Raw genomic sequence first — 25,004 nt, forward strand, 5'->3', positions numbered from 1 at the left:
GTATTAATATGCATGTTGATATTGATATCCCATTTGTAAACAGATCAGTAGGTCTGTGTGAGTGTGTTGTCTGCATGTGTGTGTGTGGCTCAGTAAACATAAGGTGGTGCTGTCTTTAAGAGAGAGAGAGCCTGGGAAGGGGTGATGTAATGTGTTCTCAGACAATGATGTCATCGGCTGAGACACGGTCAGGATTTAAAGTGACAAAGGCTTTTTTCAGGCGCTCCATGTAACTCTGCATCAGGTCCCTCAGAGACCAGCAGCATCCACGCACCCAGGGGGAATCTGCATCGGCGGTGATGGGGGAGGCAACATATAGGAGATTCTTGCACGGATAAAGCAGGAGTCTGTGTCTCGATGTAGCATACAGCATGTTTATTAATCAGGTATAATCAGGTATAATCTCAGGTACAAAACACATTTTGTTACAGTGAGAACAATGGGGTTATGTATGCCACCAAATGAAAGCAGTCACCATATATGATGTTGTGTTAGAAGCATATCTCAAGAGGAATGAATGAGCTAACCATAAATACATGGAATATATTTGACAGCAACTATGCTATGTATTTGGTGTTCAAGAATTAAAATATATTTAGTCCCAGTGTTGGTCATATATTAAGACCTTGAATTGTATTTGCATTGTTGTCCAACATGTGTCATTAATAATGGAAATGTTCAAGTTCACCAAAATACTACATCTATGATATTGTGTGTTCCCATAATACACTTTTAGTCCTCTTCTTCTGACATTTTCTTCTGTTACAATAAGACACTCGCTGTTTTTGTCCTTCTCAAATTTGTTCACTTAATCTCCTTAAGCTGTGTTTCTGTTATTGCCTCTACAAACTTGTCCTTAACACCGTTACTCTCGCCTTTGCAAAAGAAGCACTCCGGACCATTTTCCCAGCTTCGTAAGCAGAACCAGATACAGTGATGGAGAGTTTATCTCCTTGTTTGAGCCCAATCTTGTCAGTCTCCTCACTCAAACTAGTACATTTTCTTAATTCTTGAGTCGCCTCTTGGTCTACCTTTGCATTTTCTGACTCTATTGTTCCACTATTTTCCTCTGTCCTTTCTGCCCAACCACCCTGGGTCTGACAACAATCTTCATCCTGAACTTGAGGTCCATCAGTAGTTTCTATTACTTTTAACTGACTTTCTTGCCTCAAGCTGTCTTCGCATTGAAGTGGAGTGATCTCCTCATGAACACTTGCCTTATTTGTTGCCGTTTCTGCTAACATCACTGCTTTCTCTTGGATTGGACTGTGAACATTTTGGTCATCTGACAAAGATTGACATGAATTGTGGCTCTCTTGATTATCTGATGCCTCTTCATAACTGCTGGCTTCAACTGGTGAAGGTTCAGTGATCAACAGCGCTTCTTCGTCCTCTGGCCTCAGTGAATTATGAAAGTTTCCTTCATTCTTGGGTAAATCTGAATCTGAAATACTGATGTCACATGCAATCTTATAGAAGAGGGAATGGTTCTCTTTCATTTTCTCTAAGCTTTCACTCACTGCTGATGAGATTTCATTAGAGTCCGTCATGTCGTCGGAACCAGTTGGTTGGTTGTCTGTGTCTGCCGCCCCCTCATTGCACAGTGTCTCTAAGTCAGGGATCTGCAGAGGTATCAACCCTTGCCATTGGTTGGTGGAGAGAAACCATTTGGCTCTGAGATCAGAGCACTTAGAATTACTCTCATCACCTTCAGCCAGATGCTCTCCCAAGTTTGTATGCTCAATATCCTCATGACCTACGAACCCTTTACCTCCATCTTTCTGATAGACCGTCATGGAGGAGATATGATATGGTGAAGCTGGACGTCTCATTTTAGTTTTGGCAACCCCTTGTTTCCCACTGAGCTGTGTTCTGTACCCAAACTTAGCTGGACTTTTTGATTTCTTGACATGTTGTTGCTTTTCATCTTCATCTTGAGATGTTGGACTCGAAATCTGAAGAGCTGCAGAACTTGTGAAATTTCCCCCACAGCTTCCATTAACATCAAATGTCTCCTGGCCTGAGAACAGGAAACAGCAACAATTTGTCAGCAAGAACCTACAGAGTGTTGTCAGTAAATAATCCAAACTATAAACATATTTGTTGAGAAAAAGAAAAACCTATTTGAGCAGCTGGAGCTGAATCACGTTTATTTTGCATTGAAAATTGAGTAAATACCTGTTTTCATTCTGAGTTTTCTCGCTGTGTCAGGGGTCACCCGGGAAATGTCCTTTTTTGGTCCCCTGATTGGGAGTTGATCGTGTGTCATAGCAATCTCTCTGGCTGCACTAATAAACACACAACAGCCAATTTGTTTCATCAGCATAAAACCCGCGTACAAATGATTCGACAGAAAAATCGCATAAACTCCCACCTCCGAATGACTCGCTCCCGTATTCGTTCCACTCGTCGGAGCTTCGCCTCTCGCTGCTCAGGGGTCAGACAGAGGTCAGGGTCCATGTCAGGGGTCAGAAGGGGAGACGATTGTTCCTCTGCCTGTTCAAGCAGTGTCATGTTAAAATTCAAGCACAGTCACGAATGTCTCGCCTCGTTGTATAACTGTATCAATGAAGATCATGTTCATTTTAATGCCCTGTGTTATTTGAGCCATTGCAGCCATACCTTTCTTCTACTAGCATACTAAATATGTTTTCAGAGAATTACTCAATTGTGTTACAAATATGGGTGCTTCAGAATGGAATGACAGAAATAATATGTTGAAATAATACATTTGTGATATTAGAGTGGCCCAGTGATAAAACAAAAGGTTTACATTGTTTACATACTTTAAGTGCTTGCAAGAAAATGTGTACAAATTCAATAGATACTGCAATAATGGCATTTTATCTTTTTTTACCACCTCTGCATTTAATGCTTTTTCAGTTATTGTTATTATTGTGGTCTTTTCAACGTTTCAACATATAAAAGTCAGGTTTAAGTAAATGTTTGCAGATTTATTTAAGGGTAGCACAGAGGTGTATCGCTAATGCTACTACTACTACTATGGCCAACAACAAACATACATACATACATACATACATACATACATACATACATACATACATACATACATACATACATACATACATACATACATACATACATACATACATACATACATACATACATACATACATACATACATACATACATACATACATACATACATTATATTTGTAGTTTACATTCAGAAATCTCAAAGTGCTAATGAATGAATGAATAAATAATAAATAAATACACAAAAACCCAACCAAACAAATAAATAAAAACAATTAAAGTCAATTAACAATAAAAAACACAAAACAAAAAAGTTTTGGCTTCTTCTGTTGAAGGTGAAGGACTCTTCTAATTAAGTTGACTGCAGGTGTGACTGGGTCAGTAATTGTTTTCGTGTCAATCCTGAAATGTACAGGCGAACTGTACATGGCCCAATTTACATGATATGGGTGTTATGGATGGATGGATGGATGGATGGATGGATGGATATTTGCAATATGACACCATCTTTGTAAATCAACCATGTAAATATTAGGTTATTTTAAATATTTCTTACCTTAACATCTCTATTTTCACCTTCTTTTGCTCCAGCTGCTTGGTCTTGAATTGGAACACCTGATGTGTCTGCGCCTCCAGCTCTGCTTGCTTCTGATCTCGGCTCCCTCTTGGAGGCCCTGGTTGCTCCTTGCTGTCTGCTTGACTTTTTCATGAGCTGATCCTGGTGCATCTCTGCCGGAGAGTGGCTTTGATCCGGACTGTCTAACAACAGCCGCCTGGGCGGTTTGTTCAACAGTTTGTTGGTGTGTTCAGCCTTTCTCTGCTGCATTTCTGGCGGGATCTGCTCGGGCAGAGGAGTGTCAAGCTCAGCTGGGGGATCCTCAACAGAGACCCGTCTGGCCACGAGCGAGGACGGTAGCACAGCTGTAACAACTCGTGTCACCCTCAAGGGAAAGGGAGCCTGAAGAAACACCAAAATAGATTAGTGAATTAGTGAACAGCAGAATATAGTAGTTTAGTGAAATGTTCTTATTAATCACACGCCAGACCTCCTCTCCTGTCTCTGAACTTTGAATCTGGGTTTGGGCAGACTGAGCAGGTAGGGGAGGTTTCTTCTTATTGGTCAACCTCTCCTGATTTCTCTTCATCCTCTCAATCTGCTCTTCTTCACTCATCTTCATCTTCATCTTCTAGAAAGGATACAGGCTTTTCAGACTGTGTGAGTCATAAATGGCTTCTGCACCTCACACACACATGCATGTGTAACGCTTGAATCCATGACAATCATTAAATAAATTACTATATCTCTGTGTCTTCATCTGTGCAGAATTGTACACATACACGAGAGAATGTGAGGCTGCGTGTATGTTTTGCCTTATATATATGTATGAATATATGCCCCTGTTAGAAAGGGGGGGTTGGGCAGCTGAAATGGAAAGACTGAATCACTGTTTTGTGGCATGAGCCTCTGCCTCCCCCTTTTGCCTACAAGAGGCACTGCAACATGCCCTAATTGCAAGGAAGATGAGAGAATCAAAGAATCGGAATTTGGCTGTGATTGCAGTGAGGAAAAAATCAGCTTTGACTGCTTCTATATTTGGAGGATTTTGGATCACGATGCATTCCAGCACGCAGGACATTATGAAGAATCAAACCTTGGTTGATTGGTTGGTTGTGTCTGGTGGTATCCACTTTGAACCAGAATGAGATTCTAGACATGAAACCAAAAGAGAGGGATGAAGTTGATACATGGAACGGGACAGGGAGAGTGGAGGACAAACAGAATTGGACAAAAGAACAAAAATGTTTAAAGCAAGACAAGAAAAGACAAGCAGGATGACTAATTATTTGCATAAAACATTAAATATATTGAGCATACATTCATTCAAACATTAATACAGCCCATTGTATTAATTTCACTCCTTTTATCTACTGTATTTTTTATCGAATGTGTCTGTGCCAACCAGATGCGTCTCTTTGTGCTTTCACATTAAGGTCAGGCTGGCTGTTTCCTCGTCTGTGTACCGGATCAACTCTGTGACTGTAGATTCCCTGAAACACAGACAAGAGAAAAACATGAATAAATTGTCAAAACTGATTATTTTTGTCACTCATGATTTGAAAATATCCCCACTTCATATGGCGACTCGGTCCAGCCGTGACTCTGGGCCCTGCTCTGCTGGAGTTCTTGTAGCTCCTGAGGTAAAGGTGGACGAGCTGGTGGTTCTTGTTCCATGTCCTGAAGAGATCAAGGTAACATGGAACATCATCAAAACTTCAAAACTCCATATTGTTTACGACAGACAGGTCACATTGGATCTTGTTTTGTTGACACACAATGCATTTTAATGGATCAACTTGGTATTGCATTGTATTTTCGGACAACCACATACACTTACACTCACACTCATCAGTTAACCTCATATGCATGATTTTGGACCTTGGGAGGAAACTGCAGTACCCCTGACTTTCTCCCTGTGAGGCTAGAGCGCTAACCGATGCATCAATGTTCAGCTACAGTCAGTTCAGGGGAAACCATTCATCCTATGGGAATGTCTTTGGACTGTTGGTGGAAGCTATTGTAACTGGAGATAACCTCTACAAGCACAGGAAGAACTTGCAACACCTGTAGAAAAACACTCAAGAACATAACTCGGATTTGTGATTTTCCCTTGTGGCCCAGGCATTTTACCAATTTATGAAACATGTGACACACCTGATCACAACTCAAAAAGAAGAGACATAATCATGTTTCCTAATGTGTAGCCTCTTCTCTTCTTGTACCAACAGCCTGTAAACACCAGCAATGTGAAAAGACCACTTGCTCAAGTTTTTAGGAGAAGATTATCCTGGTCCTATGTAGGATTCCAGCAGTCCTGGGTCTCTTTCACAAGCCTAATTTTTAAATGTTGTCTCATGTGTTGCCTTTTATGTTGAATATTGTGGCAGTTTGTTTCAGTGACATTACATTTTACAAAGCCACCCAACCTACTGAAAGTGGAGTCAAATGGAACCTGGGATTTGCTTGATGCAAGCAACAATTTCTTGCCAGTTCATGAAAGGAAAAACTTTCAGCTACAAAGGGACAAAACAAAGTGCAGTTGTGTACCGCTGGCAGTCCGCTCTGCAGCCTCTCTGTGGGAGAGCCCGGGGATCCAGGATGAGGAGCTGCAGACTGGAACGCTGAGGGGGAGACAAAAAGTGTCACTGTGCAGGCGCTGTTTATTGCCAGGCTGTATGTGCATAATCAAGAATTACCACATCATTTTACACATTGATGAACTTTAAGAGGTGAAAACGTAGTTGCATGTACAGTGAAATTCCTCAAATACATGAAATGAAAACGGAATGATATGTATTTTCTGATCAAAAAACCAGAACAGAATTCAGCAATAGAGACTGTGAAAGATTTTACAAGATGTTTTCTTTCCGTTCACGTCTCCTTTGGGGCTGCGTAAATGTGAACACTTCATGTTTTGTTTCTGACAAATTACTGAAATGAAACCTTCACACTTCAAACTGCAAATCCAGACAAAGAACCATCAAAAGACTCTATAATTTGAAACCGTATTAAATTATGGAATACCTGTCAATCTAGCTCCAGTGTCCAAGAAACTTTGGTCAAATATATCCATTTAAAAACCTAAATTGTCCTCCAAAGATATTACTTGTTCACAGCACCCTTTTGTGTACAAATGAGTTTGCTTTTGCAATGATTTTTATAGCTTGACTATTGGTACACTCAATCTGTAATGTCAATGGAATACCACTGTCCATATGAAGATGAGTGATTACATATATCTGTTATGTGTAAATATTTGCTTGATATGAAACTGCCATGCATCTTTCTTTGAATCACATGTGAGTAGAGTTTTAGAATGGGGTTCAAGAGTTTCTGATATACATGCAGGAAGTGTCTGAGCACGAGTCTCAAGCTAGAAGTTGTTCTTGAATTCTCCATAGGGATGAGTTTAGTCATGTTTAGAACCGCCATGCTTCTAGTGTCTGAGCAGGCGATTGCTGTGCTTTTGTTGTTCTCTGACGCTTACTGTGGTGCTTTTGAAGCCCCAGAAGAAAGCGAAAATGATCCCTGTTGACCTTCAGTCCGGCCAGGATGTCCTCCATCATCCACAGCTCTCTCTGAGCTTGGGACTGCTCCTAATAAGAGACAAAGCGACTTGGGTAAAGTGTTTTAACTTCCATGTGAACTTTGGTAGGATTTCAAGTCATGGGTGAGCACTATGGCAAATGTTTATGAATTGATAAAAAAAAAAAAAGAAGTATTTCCACGAGATAAATACCTGAGGCATTCCAAAGTTACAAATGTGCTGAAGGTGTGACCGGATAACAGACAGTTCACTCTCCATCCTTTCATACTGACTCCACACCCGCTCCATCTCCTGAGGACAAAGATTGAAATAACAGTGAAATAACCAAACTGCTGCAGGACGTACAAACAATCTCTTTACGTAGTTTTCATCATTTATATTATTTGGTCTTTTTGCACTCACCAGTGATACATCACACATCCTGGCTCGGATCGTGACCAGCTCCTCTTGCAGCAAAGCCTTCTGGGTAAGTACTTCATCTTGGACCCGGGGCCCCTGACTCTTCCACTCCTCCAGTTGAAGTCTCGATACTTCCAATGCACAATGGACCTGTTCCTGCAATGGGTAATATACATCAATGTGATCATCAGAGTTTCCTCTTTGGTAAATGTACTTTCTAAAAATCACTGAAAACGTTGCCTTTGGAAAAACATCTATAGTTGAGCACAACAAAAAAACGTATACTATCTGAAAGCCTGATTATCATGATTTACACAGAACAAGTGTGGGATGAGCAGCAGAGCAATGTATGTGGGTTGGTCCCCTTATAAATAAACAAAACTATTCTTTCAATTGATATAGTTTGATGAACTGAAAAAAATAAGAAATATTGGAAACTTAATGTGTTCTTCCTGGGCCTCAGTAGTGTGTGGAAGAACCATACACAGCCACAACAGCCTGCCACCTCCTCCTCGTAGTGGTCACCAGCCTGGTCACACACTGTCTGTGGGATGGAATCCCATTTCTCAACCAGTGTTTCAAGCAAGTCTGCCAAAGTGGTTGTTGGTCACTTTGGAACAAACAGTGTGCCTAAACTCATCCCATAGTGTTCAACTGGGCTGGACATTGGCTGAATGCAGCCGTCAGTTGTTTAGAAGACCCTCTGGTTCTTCAGTGCTGACTTGTCATGCTGTCCTCTTGGGAGGCCCACTCTGCTACATCTCTCTGACACCCTCTGTTACATGGAAGTCAGCCTTCAGTTTGCAGATGGTGCTAGTTGCCCTATAACATGGATGCAGATCAGTTAAACATGGCATGCTGATTCCTGGAGCAGACACCCGCTGACCACTGTTGCAGGGCCCAGCCTCGCCTGGGGGTACCAGGACCTCAAAGGAAAAAGTCAATAGCAACAGCGAAGAAAAGCTGTTTGGGATTGGCAGAAAAAAAAATCAAGCAAAGCTTTTACGGTTGTGACCCATATTTATTCTGCTCATTACAAGCCCAAATTAATTAAACAGGCTTTCCAATAGTGCAGGATTTATAGAACAATTTTGCAATCAGGCCTTTTTAGGTAGAACCAGCTCCAAATTTCAGTTTGAGAGTCCAACACAGTCTCTACTGTTAAGGTTCAAACTTCCCTATTTAAAGAAGCTTTCAGTTAGGGCTAGTTCAAGCCAACCTGGAGCATTTTCTAGTAAAGCTGCCATCAGTTTATACTGGAGGTTTGCTATCTAAGCCTCCTACCACCTGAGCCTCATGTCTAAAATGAGTAGATTAGCGTGCTTTCCTTGGTGCTACATACATTTAAAAAAAATTATATTGGATTTATTCCCAAGAAGCACAGCATTATCAAGTGTACCAAACAAAAATTTAAAAAATGATGTGATAGCTTTTATTGTTTTCTTTTTTTAAATGGCATTGACCAGCTATATATATATATATTTTTTTTTTAAATGGCCTGAAATGTGCAGGCTTGTATTAATTACTCACCTTGTCCATTTGTAGCTGAGCCAGTTCCACAGACAGAGCCTGAAGCAGCTTGTCACACCCACACAGCCTCGTCAACACAGTCTGAAGAGGGAAAATCAAACTCACTTGTACTCCCAACAGAAAGATGCAATGGCTATAAATGCTACACTGTATTGCAATGATTGTTGTCCTTAAGATTATAAATACTCACATCTGCATCGTTTTCAAGAGGCCTGAGTGCTGGCGCATCTCTAGGATCAGGTTTTGTGGCCTGGAAAGCATCAATATTCAATAGCTGCTTATTCATGTTGCATCTTCCTGTTTAAAGCCTTATAACACATGATAAAAATAAAATATGGATCTATATAGTTTTACATTTTCAACCAGTTTGGGGAGAATTATGTGCTGGTTAAAAACAAAAGCTCTATTGTTAGTACCTTAACAGTGAATGCCAAGCTGATTCAACACAACACTGCAGCATAAATGTGACGATAAAACACACTAAAAATGTACATTATGGATGATTCATTGTAAGTTCGCGATAGCTATTCAAGTGATGTTCTTTAAATGTATGATATGTAATTATAGCAGTACTTTAGCGGACAAAAACATGACAAGATGCTGTATAAATGCAATAATCTCAGATGTACAACAGCACAGTATAACACAAACACATATTTATTAGACACACTTATTGTCGGAAATCAAACAAACAAAACAAATAAACGAGACATTAATATTAAAGAAGTGATGGACAAGATGATAAACAAGGCTCATTATTGTCTATTGTTGCTAATGTTGTTAGTGTCCTTTTTAGAATACGCTTGGACAACGACATGTTTAAAGGGGGACAAGACACACAAAAAAACCACCACAACAACATTGACTCAATTGGGCCACAAAAGAAGCACCGAGAGCAAGACAGAGCAGAGCTCAGCCTCGGTGGCTGTACCATAGCTGGCGGTAGCACACAAACAGACAAATGGTTGCGGTGGTGGTGATGGTGGTGGTGATGGTGTTGTGGTGCGTGTGCGGCCCTCGATGAAGGAGGTAAAGGGGGCAGTAAGTCTGCAGCCGCCCCTGTAGAGAAGCTCTGAAGGAGGAGACAGTGTGTACATGAAAAAAAGATGCAGTGCTGCTGTACAGAATAACAAGAATTCATGCTGTTAAAGGCTGATCTGAACATAAATCAAGGCAGATTAGTCAATACATTTTTCTATGAATGTAATTTTCAATACTTCATATAGAATATTACAGATATTTCTCATGTAGTTACCTTTCCCAGAGGCCTTCGTCCACTTGATGTATGATGGACAGAGCCGTATGTAGGAGTAGGCTAGAGTTAAAGAAAAAGGCCAAACGTGATCAACATGATAACTCTAACTGGCCACTGGCTGCTCAATATCATCCCCATGCTTTACGGTTCTCAAACCCATTTCAACAAATGATATTCGGAGCAGGAAGGTAATTAAAAAATGTTTTATTCAAGCACCGTTTGCATTAAGTACTTAAACCTCCTCAAAACAAATACATTCTTATGTGATAAATACAAAAAACATGATTGAATGTTGTTTAAAAAGAAAATTAGTGGCCATACTTCTCATATATCGCTGTGAAATAGGTGCTCATCATATATTGGCCCTCTGGTTGAATATATAAAATTCTTTTGGCCTTAAAATTGTTAATATCTCTGCTCTATATCATGCTTTTTTTGCACACTGGTGTTTGATTTTCATGAGATGTTGAGAGTTGTTTTAGAACTTTCCATCTTAAATAAACACGGCTATGGGGCTAAAAAAATTGCCAAATATATAAAAGCAATGACACCGAATATTTAGCAATTTCAAAAGTTGTTTTCATTGACCTTTCATACAATGGTTTTTTTGTGCTTTACATGTGATCCACACTACAGAAAATAAAATGCAGACAACTGACCTTGCTTACGCTTTGCCACCTTTCTGTGCCCGGAGTACTTGGAGCAGATTTGAACTCCAGCTGAGGCGAAGCAGGTGCATAGTAAAGCGTTTGGGGCACCATGTGCGGGTCATCGTGTGGTCGGATGTCGACCCTTCCCACCGGCGTATGGGGTCGTGACCCCAGCTGACCTCTTGAGGTCAAAGAACCTGTTCCCGTGATTTCTTTTTCTGGTGGCGTGTTTTGACCGGGGTGACAATCCTCATCCTTGTGCAGACCGCCAAGAGCTCTCCGGCTGAAACCAGAAGGACTCGGCGTCCTGTGTGACGGGCTGTGAAAACAGCAGAGAAGGCAGAACAGAATGCCAAACTTGGACAAAGCTCAGACAGGTTTTTCTCCCTTTAAGTAAACCACGGGGATTTGCATTTCACACACAGAAATGGCTCGACAACCTGCTGTTTCTGTGACGTACACCCCGCCTCCCCCTCTGCTCTGAGTGAGACATCCCCATCCTCCCTCCGCTGAGTTGACTCGGTTCACTCAGAGTCCTGCTGACGTGCTTGTGTTTTTGGGAGGGACCCTCCTCATCAGAGGGGGATTTCGGGAAGTCCACTGATTCACTGCTGCCACCTATCTGTGTGAAATCCTGATAACTTGAGCAGCGCCTGAAAGGATCATAGACAGAAAATGGCTGATTAAGGAGCAGTCCTTTAATGTTGCCTCATATTAAGCATGATATGGTGAATAAAGTTGAACCTGTGAAGGGAGCTGTCTATCTCCATAGCAGCAGACTGGCTGAGAGCTCGAACCCATCCCAACATATCCTCTTGAGTGTCTGCACTGAAGAAATAGGAGCGCATCCCCTGATGCACCACCTAGTTTCACAGACATTATTTACACACGGTCACTCAAATATTTATATATTATTGTCCAAAATGTATTACGACATTGATTTATGTGATTATATCAATGATGAATGAAGAGACCTTGAAGGTAAACTTTCTGTTCTTGCATTCTCTCGGGCTGCAGAAGAGGATTTTGTAGCTGGGTAGAGGGATGCTCCCCAGCACTAACTCTTCTCTACTGTCTGAAAAAAAGGACCAAAAAAGAAAAATTAAGAAAGAAAGAAATGCATTACATTCCCAGTACATGAAAGACTTACCATGACGGAGTGCAAGGTTTCCAATAATGGGTCCTACCTTTATAATAAAACAGGCAGTAGTTGGAGAGAACGAACCATCTTCTCTTCCAGAGCTTCAAACCTGAGCTGTCCTGCAGAGGGAAGATTAAAATGACTCATTCATTTTTTTTTTTTATTATTCCATAAGAAAACCATTCTTTCTATATGCAATGACAACGTTTATTTTAAGTCAAATACAATCAAACAAAATGACCTTTTTGTTAAGCCATCCTCTTATGATGACAGGACAGTTGGGATCTCTCTTGGCAGCATGACATCGTTTCCCAAATGTTTGCACCTTTCCATCACTATCCTGCATTCATAACAGACAATTTAGCGTCAATATGCAGAAATGTATCTTTCAACTGTGTCATGGTAGTGAGTCATTTGTACAATAAAGATAAAACAGGAGGCTCTTAAAATCAAACCTTTATAACAGGAAAGTAGGAAATAGTGGCCACACTCGATGCTTGGCTTACTCTGTCTTGGTCCTCCATTCTGCAGGAAAACAAACAAATTCATTCAGTCAAAATTAGAAAAAAGAATTGTTAGGATTATAACAGAATGATTAATATATCATGATCACAGAAAAATAACCCATTATATATACAAAAGCGAACAAAACTGCAGTTTAAATTAGAATGCCTCTTCAGAATAAATGATAAAACCTAGTCAATATTATGAATCACCAGCAGAAGTAAACTGCAGTGTAGCATAGCAGACACATTTAAATGACCTAGTTGAGACATGAGCCCTTACCAGTACAGTCTGAACCAGAGTCCCTGTGAAGAAGCAGTCAGTCCCTCCCATTCAGGCCACCCCGCAAACTTCCCAGCACACACACATGTCACATTCCCCTACAGCTGAGATTTTTCTCCGAGTCAACTGTTCATTCTCCCAGAGTTTCGGCGTTGTGCTCTTCCGCTTCCAGCAGAACTCTCCCACAATGCTATTCTGAGCCATAACAGGCCGGTGCGCATCCCCACCATGAAACTGACAGGTGACAGCTGTGTCGCCCTGGTAGCAAGGAGGGGCCCGGACTGTGTGAAAACCAATCTGGCAGCGGGGCCGGGCCGGTATGAGAGGCAGGACTGAAAACGTGTCCCTAAATGCACAGGCCACCCAGGACAGAAAAACCAGAGGAAGAGTCTGCTGCCTAGAAAGTGAAGTGGCATGTTGAAGACAAACACTGTGTAGTGAGAGGCAGATCTCACCGTGTGAGATGAGTGTGTTCTTCCCATCAGTCATGGCGTGTCTCAAGGATTAATCGGCCCACCTCATGGTCGTATGGGGCCATGTTTTCTTATCTGCACCTGCTGTCATTTTTAATAGCATAATCTTCCCTGATACTGCATATCGAGACAGAAATATTGACTTTTGTTTGTTTTCTTTTTACTCAGATGCCTTTATATGCAGTTGAATCTGTTGGTCATCTGGAATTTGCGGACAAATAAACAAACAAGCAAAAGAATCATAAGTAATGACAAATTTTACATGAAAAAAATCGATTTCAAAGCTTTATACCAAAAATAAAATCTTTATATGGCACCAAAAATAATTTTTTTCCTAACTTATACTTTGTATTGGGAACCAAATAGGGTGCACTAATACATACATTTATTCTTTTTGCACACTGTGTGTATATATAAAGGCATGCAGGTTATTAAGCATGCATTTAATATGGTGTATTGGATTAAGGCTTGCGGGGTACCTAAAGTTGACTCCCAATTGTAGCAGGAAAAACAAACCAAATGTATGCAAAAGCAATAACTTGCAGCTGTGCTTGGCTATTAAGGAATTATTTAGTCATTTTCAATCTTTGTATTTAAAGAGAAATTAAAAGAGAAAGAGTTGTATAAAAATTGGACAATGTTAGATTCCGAATCACAATTGCTCAATTCTAAATACATTTCTCTCTTTGTAGATTTTCTGCTAACAAAACCTTATTTTATAGCCTTTTCAACCCAGGGCCGCTTGTTGAACTTGTGAAAACAGTGATACAGATGAACTTGAAGATAAGAAATCATGAGAAAATCTCACACAAAGCCTCCACAAGCACTCGTGGGTGACCCAAAGGTTTGCCATGGTTTGACATCCATAGTCTGTGGTAGTCTCAACCACAATCTTCTATCAGTGAAGCACGGAGTAAATAGGAGAAAACAATAAAGTGTTTGTATGAGATGAGAGGCAGGAGCTAACAATGTCATAGCCACTGGGGGTTAGGTGGGCGTTGTGAAATATTTGGAAAATCTCCTTCTTAATCAGTGGGGGTCACTTGCAGGGAGAGGAGAGGACTTAACATGCTGGAGAGGGATAGAACGGAGGACAAATGGTGGGTCTGTGTATGGCACAGAGTGCGCTTTGTGATGCCCGAGGACTCTGGAGCATCATGTGAAGCTGGATGCAGAGCGTGTTGAATACATTGCCGTGGAAAATAATCCGCTCTCTCTCCATCAACAATAACATTTGCATGTCTCCCACATCCTCATGCGTTTTAATGTCACAAATTCATCCAAATGCATTTGACCTTGATAAGTAAATGACGTACGTCATCACACATCATGATCATCAACTACTAATCTGAGACTTTCTCAGATGAGAACATGGATTTTTGACATGTGGCACATTACATTTTGATAAAAGCAGTAAAGTAACACTTTCACAGGCTTCAAATGTGCTTGGTAACATTGACATGGCTTAAAAAGATTCTATCTGGATTGCCATGTTTCAGCTAAACAATGCATCATATCAGTCTCAATGCTTCACAATGAGAAACAAAGTTTTGGCAGAACATATAAAACCAATAGATTTGTCAAATGAGTGAAAATCGACACCGATTTAAAGACGAATCCTTCTGTTTCTGACACCCTCATGTTCAAATGTCCAAAACACCAAGAATCACATGAGACACAAACCATTATAAAAAATGCCATATTGTTGTACCTGACTAAATACGCCCGCCTGCTGGCTGCTTCAAGCTCCATCACTTGGCAGGCTTCCTCACAGCATCTCCTCAGGCTTGGCTGCCCTCTTCCTGGATACCACAAGCTCCTGTTGCCCAAAACGGTCACAATGCTCCTCTGCTGCCCTCGGTTCCTCTCTCTCTCTCTCTGTCTCTCTCCGATTGCAGGCTATATTGGCCCGTCCTCACCGCGTTGGTCCAGTGCTGTACCTACGCTTGACGTTTAACATTTGGTCTGCTTTTCTGTACTCTAACAGTGCGCCGTGTGTGAGCCCCTTCCTTTCTTTCTCCCCCCTCTTCTTCTTCTTCTTCGACAGTGGCCCTCCCTCTCACCCTGCCCTCCATAGCTTGTGTGTTGCAGAGTGTGGGTTTGTGACACAGGAATTTACAAAAAAAAAAAGGAAGAAAGAAACAACTGTAGTTTCATTATTCTGCTTTGCTCTTTGGATTATTTCAATTAAATCTCTTTGTCAATATTTTTTTGTAAAAAAAATGCTTTGACTGATAAATACACTGATAAACACAGTTGATGAATTATTAAAATATCAGAGATCCCTTTGTCTCATAATTAGTCTAGATTTAAAATGTTTCCACAATTAGGCAAATGCATTTCTGCAAGTTAGTGGGATCGTCTGCGTCAGCATTTTGTGGAGTTCTTCAAATTCTCTCGGTAGATGAAGTGGTGCTCAACTAATCCAGCTGGAGAGAGAAGGCTGCACAGTGCTTTGAGGTGAAATGACGAAGAGCATTGAAAGTTATCAAGGATATCAAAAACTTACACATAAAGGAAAGCACTCCAAAGAAAAGTGAGAGTTGGTCCTTGGCTTTGTGCCGCCACACATAGCTCTGGAGGGCTGGTGTCGTACAAGAAGAAGATATCAAAGGCGTTTTAAGTGGTGTGATAAAAAACAGTGACGGGAGGAGAAGGGTTGGTTCTAAAATCAGTCTCATGTGGAAAGCGGCCTCCTGGCATGGTGGGTGGGCAGAACAAAATTAAACCAGTGTGCCAGTTGTGATAAATACTTAATTTTAAGTCACTGCTGTTTGAAAATCCTGCAACCTCGTCGCAAACTCGAGTCCACCAAGCCCTCGTGGCCTTGCCGAACTCTGCCACAGTCCTCATGCTGACTTAAAATTAGTATCTCACATGTCCAGGCCACTTGCTTTTAACCAGGAAGGTTGTGACCTTGGATGCCCAGGATGTCCACTTCTCACACGGGTACAAATCTGTCTGCCAGCAGATATTTGTGACACCTCCCTTTTAGCATACTACACAATCAGCCGTGATGGCAGCCAGCTGGATGGATCCTCATCGTCTCCTGTTACACATCGAACAACCTGAGGGGGCTTCCTCCTGCAGGAACCAAGACCAATGGTTTTTAAGGCTCATGGGAAACGTAGTCTGCGCTGTAACACAGGGACAACCCTAAAACTGTCATGTTATGTTATGTATGTTAAGTCAAGAAATTTGCCTCCGGGATTGATGAAGAACTTAGCTTCTATTATATACCGTCACACAGCTGCAAACATTACAATGAGTTCTTAAGTGTACTTCAGCTGTTCTGCACACTGTTGTGTAAATGAGCATTAGACGCAACAAAGGACTTAGACATGGCTTCAGTTTGTCTCCAAATAAAATCAAACAAAGGGTGAAAAATAACAGTCTAAAACAGCTCTGCTTCTTTTAGGGGATCTGTTTGTTGTGGCAACAAAACTAATGCTTTCATGACGGTCTGAAATGACTTGGCTAAATGTGAATTAGTGAGTGACAGCTGCAAAGCTGTTTATCACATCCTGCTAAACACTAAACAAGCTGTGTTGGACTCAGCGTGAGCATGAGCAGTGGTTTAAAAGCTCATTGGATGTAGGTTGTTTGTTTCTCTGTTATTAATTAACAGTTCTAGCTCATAAATCTGCAATAACTGGTTTTAAATATATCATATCAAATCATCATATCATATCATATCATATCATATTTGCATTACAAGAAAAGGATTGACACAATATAAAATGAAAAAGATATATTACAATCAAATTCTACTGCATATGTGTGGTATAAATATTAAACAGACAGTTAAAGGGAAGTTTAGTTGAGTTGCTGGTATTCATAAATAATTTTCTGCAACTTGATAATTCACTAAAACGTAAGATGTGACTAGGTATTATATGTAATCTTAAAGAAAAGAATTGTCAAGTTTGATTAATAAACTCCCAATCCTCAATTTTTTTGTGTTTTGAAATAATATTCACACATTTATTGTGCTCACGAGAATATTTACTCACAATATAAATATGATATATAAATGATTGATTCACATATACAATGTAACAAACACAAGATTGATCCATTTATCCATCTTCCATACTTTCTAATTTACTTTATATTAGATTAAAGGGGTATATGTGTACCTACTGTGTCAAAGCGAAGGGTCAGGTTAGGAAAAAAATATTTTACAGTATTGATACTTGAAGGTGTTTTCTTTTTTGATGTAGTGACAGCAAATATCCAGCAGGTGAGGATGTTGACTAACTTGACAAAAAGGTAGCGCAACGTCATCGAGCATTTGATGCATTGATTTGACAGATGATGGCGCTGTGTTCTTAGTTATCACAAATCATCTAATTATGAATCAGTGTACTTCGAAAACTAACTTTTACACAAAAAAAAGAAGAAGTATTAGTTATTATTTCTTAACAGTGTGCATGTAGTCATATTGGTGTGGTTTTTTTTTTTTTCTTCCTTCCATCATGAGGTTATTTGAAGTTAACTGGTGACTCCATGTGATGGACTGGCAGCCTGCCCTCAGTACACTGCTGGATCAACTGATAAAGAACATGGGTCGATCAAAAGTGACATCTGTTCATTGTAAGTCAAATTGTTTGCTTGAGATAATCAGTCTTCAATGAAGCCCAGTGTTTTAAAATGCACTCGCTCCACTGGACACACGACTGTGAAGGTGTACAATTCCCAGCAGTCATGCAGACAACTCTTAACAAGGTAAGTTTATATTTATTTAGAGCCTGCAAATACATGTCCAGCACAGGAGTCACAAGTACATGGGTGCCTAAGTCATTTTAAATATGAACCACCAAATCATAGTCAAAACTGCCTAAACTAGCAGGGTTTCAGTAATGCATAGTGCATGTGGTGCCTCTCACTAGTGTTGGATGGTATTTGCATCATCCTCAAGCTCCATCCTCTAACAGAGGCCTGGGAGCGTGAGGGTTGAGGGTTCAGATGTTGTTCCTGGGATCCACTGCAGACACTCTCCTAGTTTGGCAGTCACTGCCCTGAGTGCTCCTACTACTATGGGAATCTTCAATCCTTAGTGTTCTCAACCTTCCCCTCTTCTTTCTTTGTGATGTTGCTGTAAGCTGCTACTATGACATTTATCACTGTTGTCCATTTCGGTTGTTTGTCAACTGCCACAATGTCCGGTTGGTGACCCAGCAGCTGTTTTTCAGTTTGGAAGCTGAAGTCACGCAGGACCTTCGCTCTGTTTTTCTCAACCACCTTTGAGGTGATGTCCCACCACTGGGATTTGGGTACTTTGAGTCAATACTAGGTATTGATGTTTCTGTACTATCCAGCCACTTGTGTCTCTCCATGTAGGCCGATCCTGCTTGTACTTACACATTGCAATATATGCTGGACCGCCTGCACCTCGGGTCTGAACTACAGTAGACCTTTGCCTAAATGGCCCTTATTCTTAAACAAAACGGAGGAACTAATCATGGCAGCACAAGAACAGGTACTGTCAGTCCAGCACTTTCCAATGTTTTGCTCGATAGTTAAGGAATTCAATGTTACATGATTAAGACCCTTGGTGTCAATTTTCTTTGCTCGAGCAACAGGAGGAGATTATTTTAATAATATCTGTGTCAATTCAGGACTTTGAACTTTTCCACATTTTGTCACATTACAACCGCAAATGTAAATTAATCTTATTGGGATTGCATGTTATAGACCAACACAATTTGCTGCTCAATTGTGAAATGGAAGGAACATGATATGTAGCTTTACTTAATTAAAATCGAACGGTGTGGTGTGCAAAAGTATTCAGCCTTCTGTACTCTGATACCATAAAATAAGATCCAGTGATTTCCGAAGTCCCCAAATTAGAAAGTGGCAATGTCAAGACTGCATTAGAACAAGATAAGTTTGAAAAGATGGAGTGGTCAGCACATTCTGCAGACTTTACCCCATCAAGCAAGTTAATGACTTAAAATCTCTATTTTTATTTAAGCAACACAATATGATATTGTTATTATTGTGTAATATTGTGTAGTACTGTGGCCAAGGAGCTGTATGATGAGAATGGTAAGAATTAACTCTGCATATTTACATGTAGATGTTCAATAATATGAAGAAACCTAAAGGACAAGAGGAATTAGCAACGGGAGAAAAGTTTTTTGAAACCATGCAATTGCTGGAAATAGGCAAACACCTGTCTCACTAAAACAGTGGCACGATTTCTTTTGCCATTTTGTTGTAATCAATTTAATTTGATAATAAAGACAGTGACTGATCACACTGACCATTGCAGATGGACTGTGAACGGTTTGAATGTAGGCCAGCAGCTGCAAGTCAGAAACTCTGCTGGGACCAATAGTGTCAGAATAAATGAGTGTAGCATATCATCGATAGGGTGGCGTTGGACCAGATGGGAATAATATCCTGAGAGAACATGGAGTAAATGTAATTTAGGAGCAGCGACTGACTGCTACTCATCGAGCTGGTCCACACGCGTTCAAATGAAGCCCATAAATACTTTTTGGGGAGACTTGCTGACATGAGAACTGGATAGAAAAAAGATTCTTTAGCCTCACAATGTATATTAACTAATAAAAGATCCGCCAGGTTATCGATTAATTTTTCATTGAAGTACATATAAACTGCTGAACGTACAAACCTTAAGATTCAGTCTAAAACACACTGCATTGTTTACAAAATCTTTCCAGGCAGCACCATGAAATAGGGGACACGCTCCTGCCTCACCTATAAGTCATGCTATATGTGTCACACATATAGCCGATACCACTTTAGCTGTGGCATAAGCTTAGAGTTACAGATCATTCACATGCCGGGCATAGGCGCTGATATACATACACAAACATGTAGGGCGTGATTATTATTAGTTTCTGGTCACCAGTTTTGTTTTTCTTTGGTCCATGAAGGGTGATTGTACCTGTCATATAGATTTAAACCATCACAGACTGTAAATTCTCACATGGGCTCAGCACTGCATAAACCACACGGTTCGGTATGGTCACAGGTGTGCTTCAGTTGACTTATGTTTTATATGCATACAGTGATCTATATAAGCATTTCTTAATCTATTTTTAATAGGGTTAATCGGGGTTATATGATTTCATTGTAATAGTGACCTTGTTTCATCTGCCCCAATTTTCCCACATGCTTTGTTTGCTTTTGGGCATAAATTAGCTTTGGTGAATTTGATCAAAATTGTTTTGAAAGTAGGTCACCTATATATATATATATATATATATATATATATATATATATATATATATATATATATATATATATATATATATATATATATAGTGATTGCATGTCAACTGTCATGTGACTTGTGCTGCCCAAATTGTCAATAGTCATTTATACCCCTCTCAAAATTGATTTAGCTTGTCTTGACATCTTCTCTACTATCCTAAAATATAGATTTATTTTTTTTTATAGCTAATTGATACAACTGCCACTGACCTGCCACTATTTTCTATAGTGCTTTTTTCTGTTGTGCTTGAATCTATTTGCAGCATAGTCCTTCAACCACTGACCAGTCATGTTAAAATACAAGTCCAGTATACCAAAACAAGCCTGCAATATATGATGATATTGCAACCTTTAAAAGTTATTATGATAATAAGTGCAATGCTTCATATGCGTGTATAACTGTGATTTTGGATTTATCCAGCGAGATACTTGCTTGACCGATGGCACTTATTAAAAATGAGATATGTTTAATAGTTCAGACAAAAAAATGTGTATTCTTTGCACTTGAAAAATAAAATAATGAGTAGATGTCACTGTTTATAGGCTGTTGTATCACCTGTTTACTCATTGAGCCCAATTCAGATAAAAAATATTCTGAATGTGAGTTTGACACCTTTTGCTTGAAATGTTTGAAATGAAAAGCACACAGTTATGGGTATGCACGGTGTGCATTTAATAAAAAACAAAATCAGAACATTAATCTTTCTTCAGAACACAATACATTTGATCCATTTGTGACAGCATGTGCGTTATAATGACCTTTGCTGCTAAATGTCCTTGTCTATACATGTCCTTTTACTAAGCTGTGAATGCCTCATGTGGCTATGATAGTACAGCCTACATTGAACAGTATGTAGGACACATGGTGGTGATTAAATGGTGGTTAACACTGGTATGGCTCACATGTAGTCGCTTACTGAAGCAGCTTCTTGGTGCCTGTGATAGAGTTGAGTGATGCATAGGGCCTGCAGGAGGGAACATGTTTTGTGTTTGTCCCTTCTGTAAAACTCATGCTTTAGGTGTTAAGGCAGCTGGAACAGCGGCCCACCTGTCATAGCAGGAAAGTGATCTACAAGCTGGAGCCGCTCACATATCAAAGCGGGCCCCTTTGACCCAGAAGGAAGTATTTCTCACTCCCTTCTGCTTTACTCAGCTGAATGTGTAGCGGATCAATGTTATGAGTTATTTACACTATACGTGCAACTTAATCTCAGTGTCACATTAAGGCTATAGCCTATTAGACGGTGACCTATGACAGCAAAGGCGCAAACGCAGCTCAGTCGTAATTACATTTCAAGAGGTTACACAGTTTCCATTCAAATGGTTTGATATTAACTTTTGATAGCAACATATATGCTATGTATAAAATAATCCTCCTATAAATATTAAATCCTATGCATTGAACAAGTTGTACAGTTTATACAGAGGGAGTTTCAGAAAAGTAGGCCACACACAAATATAAAATAATAAGGGTGTTGTACACACATTTCTAATATTTAAGTGAAAATACTCTGGTATTGGTAACATTTACAGTATTTAATTCATTTTATCCATATCGACTCATTCTGTTTTGCTCAGCAAGGTGGCTGAGGATTGAATTCCCATCCAGAATCCTGGAAGAACTTTTTTCTCTATGGAGGTTTGAACTTTGTATAACAGCTTAACCTCTCGCTCTGCCCCCTCACCGGAAACACTGTAAAAGTTTATAACCCCTGCCGGCTGGTCGATGTAAACGCCGATTGTGGAGCAATACGGCATATCATTAATGTTTTTGTCAACGCCATTGAACCAAATCTGGTAACGCATTCCTGACCAGCACAGACCCCATGACTCTTCATTTTCCCCGAGACCAATTTGTCCAGAAGTTGCTCTCCTTCCCGATTCTTCGTAGGTTGCTCCAATTACCACCCATCCCGAGTACTCCACCTCCCAGTAAGCCCTCATGTTCCAAATACCTTCTTTGCACAACACCTTTAAAGGAGAAAACAATAAAATAAGTACAAAGACGATATAGTTGTCATTTAATTGTAACATCAGCATTATAGCTATGTCTATTTTGGATGTACCTGAGGAGAGCATTCATATCTCTCTGGTCTGTCAAGGACAGGACAAACTTCCACAGTTTTACGAGAAGCCTTCGATCCACCATCAGAAATCCACAACATCCTATTGGCTGTCTTATCATCCAAAGTCAAAGTCAGCCAGTCTACAGATTAAATAAATGAAAAAGAAGAGAATGTTCACAGTACATTAATAATATACCAATGAATCTTACAAAATATTGCTTGATAATACAGAGTTAAGAACCAGTTCTACTCTTACACTTCATGAGCTCAGCTCTGGTTGTCGGCTCGGGGATTCCTGGCACATACACAGATACTTTTTCTGCAAGTAAATTGAGTAAACTTCAACACAGATAGGCCTATATTTAACTGTGTATGCAACATATACGTGGTTTTAAAAAATGAATGTCCCAGTCATTACCTGGATATGTCTTTTCATTCTTCTTGGATTTGCTTTTCTTCCCTTAAAATGTAAATCGTAATGGTTAAAGTATGCATTGTTTCTACTCTCACACAAACACAAGCTCTGACAAATCTATATCCTACAATGTCACACAGTTTTCAAGCTATTTGACCAATTATAGAACTAATAGTTGACTTTTTAAAGAATGCCAAAACATTTTGAGTGGTCAAACAGACATTATGGATATTGAAGTGAATGTTTTTAGAACACCCGGCCAAAGTTCACTTTGAGGCTCTCATTAAAAAGTTACTCCTCACCATCTCAACAGTGGCACTAACACGAGAGATGATGTACATATTTGAAAAATATACATTATGAATCAAGGGAGGGGCTGTAGTTACAAAAAAAAAAAAAAATCATTAGCACAATTCATGATTTAATCAAACACTTTTCACATTTGATATTATAGTTTTCTAAGACATTATGTAAAATTCTTACCTGGTTTGGTGTTCTCAGACAGGATTATTGCAGAATTGGGTCTACTTGGCATCTTGAGGCCGCTGTGTTCGAGATCTGCGTCCACAGTCTTCAAAATTCTTGAAAAGGTGCTAAGACTTCCCCCCCGTCACATGACTTTTATACCCCTTCAGGAAAGATGAGAATGACTCGAGGAGTGTCTGAGTAAGATGTTGAGGTCAGTGGAACGATGCTCCGCAGGTGGTCCAAGGAGGCACACGCTTGACTCTGACACATGGGTACAAGTGGGGCGACCACAGCTATTTGATCCCCAGGAAACTTGAGACGTCTGTTCAAAAGACCAAGAAGATGGTCTCCACCATGCCTTGAGGGACCGTTCAAAAAGTGGTGTTGTCACTGTTGTTGACACGAGTGGAACAACAGGACGCAAATGAGCAGAAACACACACCAACTCAACAAAGATGTCAAACTTTAAAACATATTTTGGATTTTTTAACTAATAATTCATTCGCCGAACAATTTGTTCATGGATTGCAAGACGTTCTTTTTTAAAGGACATTGTAACTTATTACCAATTGTTCTACAGTTGAAACAACTAACCATCTAGTTTAAGGTACCATTTTATCTCATTTAAGTCTTGTAGGTGCTGTACCTGATCCCGCATGACAATGGGTGAAAGCAGAGTACACACTGCACATGTCACCAGTCCACCAAAGGAAAAACGGAGAGTGTGAGACAGTCACATAATCACATTCACACATTCACACAAGCAATAGACACAGCATTTAACCTCTTATCAATGTTTACGGTAACTTTGTAACTGTGAGCAAACCAAGCATGCATTCAAACATACACAGAAATGTTCCAACGAACAGACTCAAACTGGAAATGTTCTCCATGAGGCAAAAGGGCAAACCACTTCACCAACATGTGGCCCATGTATTGCCATTGTGCCAGTATAATGTCATCCTTGGACTGTGGGAGAAAAGAGGAGTACCTTTAGAAAACTCATACGTGCATATGGAGAACATGAAAAACTCCATGCAGAAAGGTCCCTCAACCCAATCAGGACTCAAACTGGGGATCTTCAAGGAATTTGTATAGCCATAGAGTTCCTGTGTCCCTCTACCCTGCTCACTGAGTTGTTGGTCAGCTGAGGATGTTGTTCTTACAGTTACTGTCTCACTAAACTCATGTTAACTAGAGAATATATCAACTCAGTCCTCCTGACATCTGTAACAACAACAGCTTTAGTTGTTGTACAATACACAAGGTGACTTGGCAAATATTCAGCCTTTACTTTATACAACCTGTCTGTTGGTGTTGGTAAGCTGATGTCTCTATCTTTATTATTAATTAATAATTCATAAATAGTACTTACGTAACCAGTTATCAGGTCAGTTTCCCCTTATTTAATTTCTGCTTAACTTTATGAAAAACCGTCAGGTTGACCCCGCACATCACAAACAGCTGTAC

General features: G+C 40.0%; 1 protein-coding gene across 6 annotated transcripts; it reads right to left on the reverse strand.

The window, feature by feature from the left end:
• Positions 1-358: 358 nt before the first annotated feature.
• plekha4 (pleckstrin homology domain containing A4) lies at positions 359-15,258 on the reverse strand. 6 transcript variants are annotated; one of them, XM_080516789.1, is made up of 24 exons: positions 15,049-15,256; positions 12,534-12,603; positions 12,320-12,418; positions 12,125-12,197; positions 11,912-12,012; positions 11,682-11,800; positions 11,378-11,590; positions 10,947-11,256; positions 10,288-10,347; positions 9,964-10,104; positions 9,223-9,282; positions 9,033-9,113; positions 7,506-7,658; positions 7,296-7,394; positions 7,044-7,152; positions 6,104-6,177; positions 5,129-5,233; positions 4,959-5,046; positions 4,650-4,705; positions 4,044-4,181; positions 3,554-3,955; positions 2,375-2,496; positions 2,179-2,288; positions 359-2,020 (listed from the first exon to the last, which is right to left on the reverse strand). In XM_080516789.1, the coding sequence occupies exons 1-24, from the start codon at positions 15,087-15,089 to the stop codon at positions 843-845; spliced, it is 4,002 nt and encodes a 1,333-aa protein (XP_080372915.1). In that variant the 5' UTR covers positions 15,090-15,256; the 3' UTR covers positions 359-842. The 6 variants fall into 6 exon arrangements, with proteins under 6 accessions (XP_080372915.1, XP_080372914.1, XP_080372917.1 ...); XM_080516788.1 differs by having other exon boundaries at positions 4,044-4,184; positions 15,049-15,254; XM_080516791.1 differs by lacking the exon at positions 15,049-15,256 and adding an exon at positions 13,320-13,439 and having other exon boundaries at positions 4,044-4,184.
• Positions 15,259-25,004: the final 9,746 nt, after the last annotated feature.

This window comes from Blennius ocellaris, assembly GCF_963422515.1.
Source record: "Blennius ocellaris genome assembly, chromosome: 21".
In the NCBI taxonomy this organism is placed as follows: Eukaryota; Metazoa; Chordata; class Actinopteri; order Blenniiformes; family Blenniidae; genus Blennius; species Blennius ocellaris.

Bases quoted from the DNA above. Each gene is read 5' to 3' on its own strand.
- plekha4 (XM_080516788.1), bottom strand. From the start codon at position 15,089: ATGGAGCTTGAAGCAGCCAGCAGGCGGGCGTATTTAGTCAG. The intron at 9,283-9,963 runs GTACAGCCACCG...GATGCTTTCCAG, and splicing joins GTGTGCTACCGCCAGCTATG to GCCACAAAACCTGATCCTAG. The intron at 6,178-7,043 runs GTAAGCGTCAGA...TCTCCCCCTCAG, and splicing joins GGGGCTTCAAAAGCACCACA to CGTTCCAGTCTGCAGCTCCT.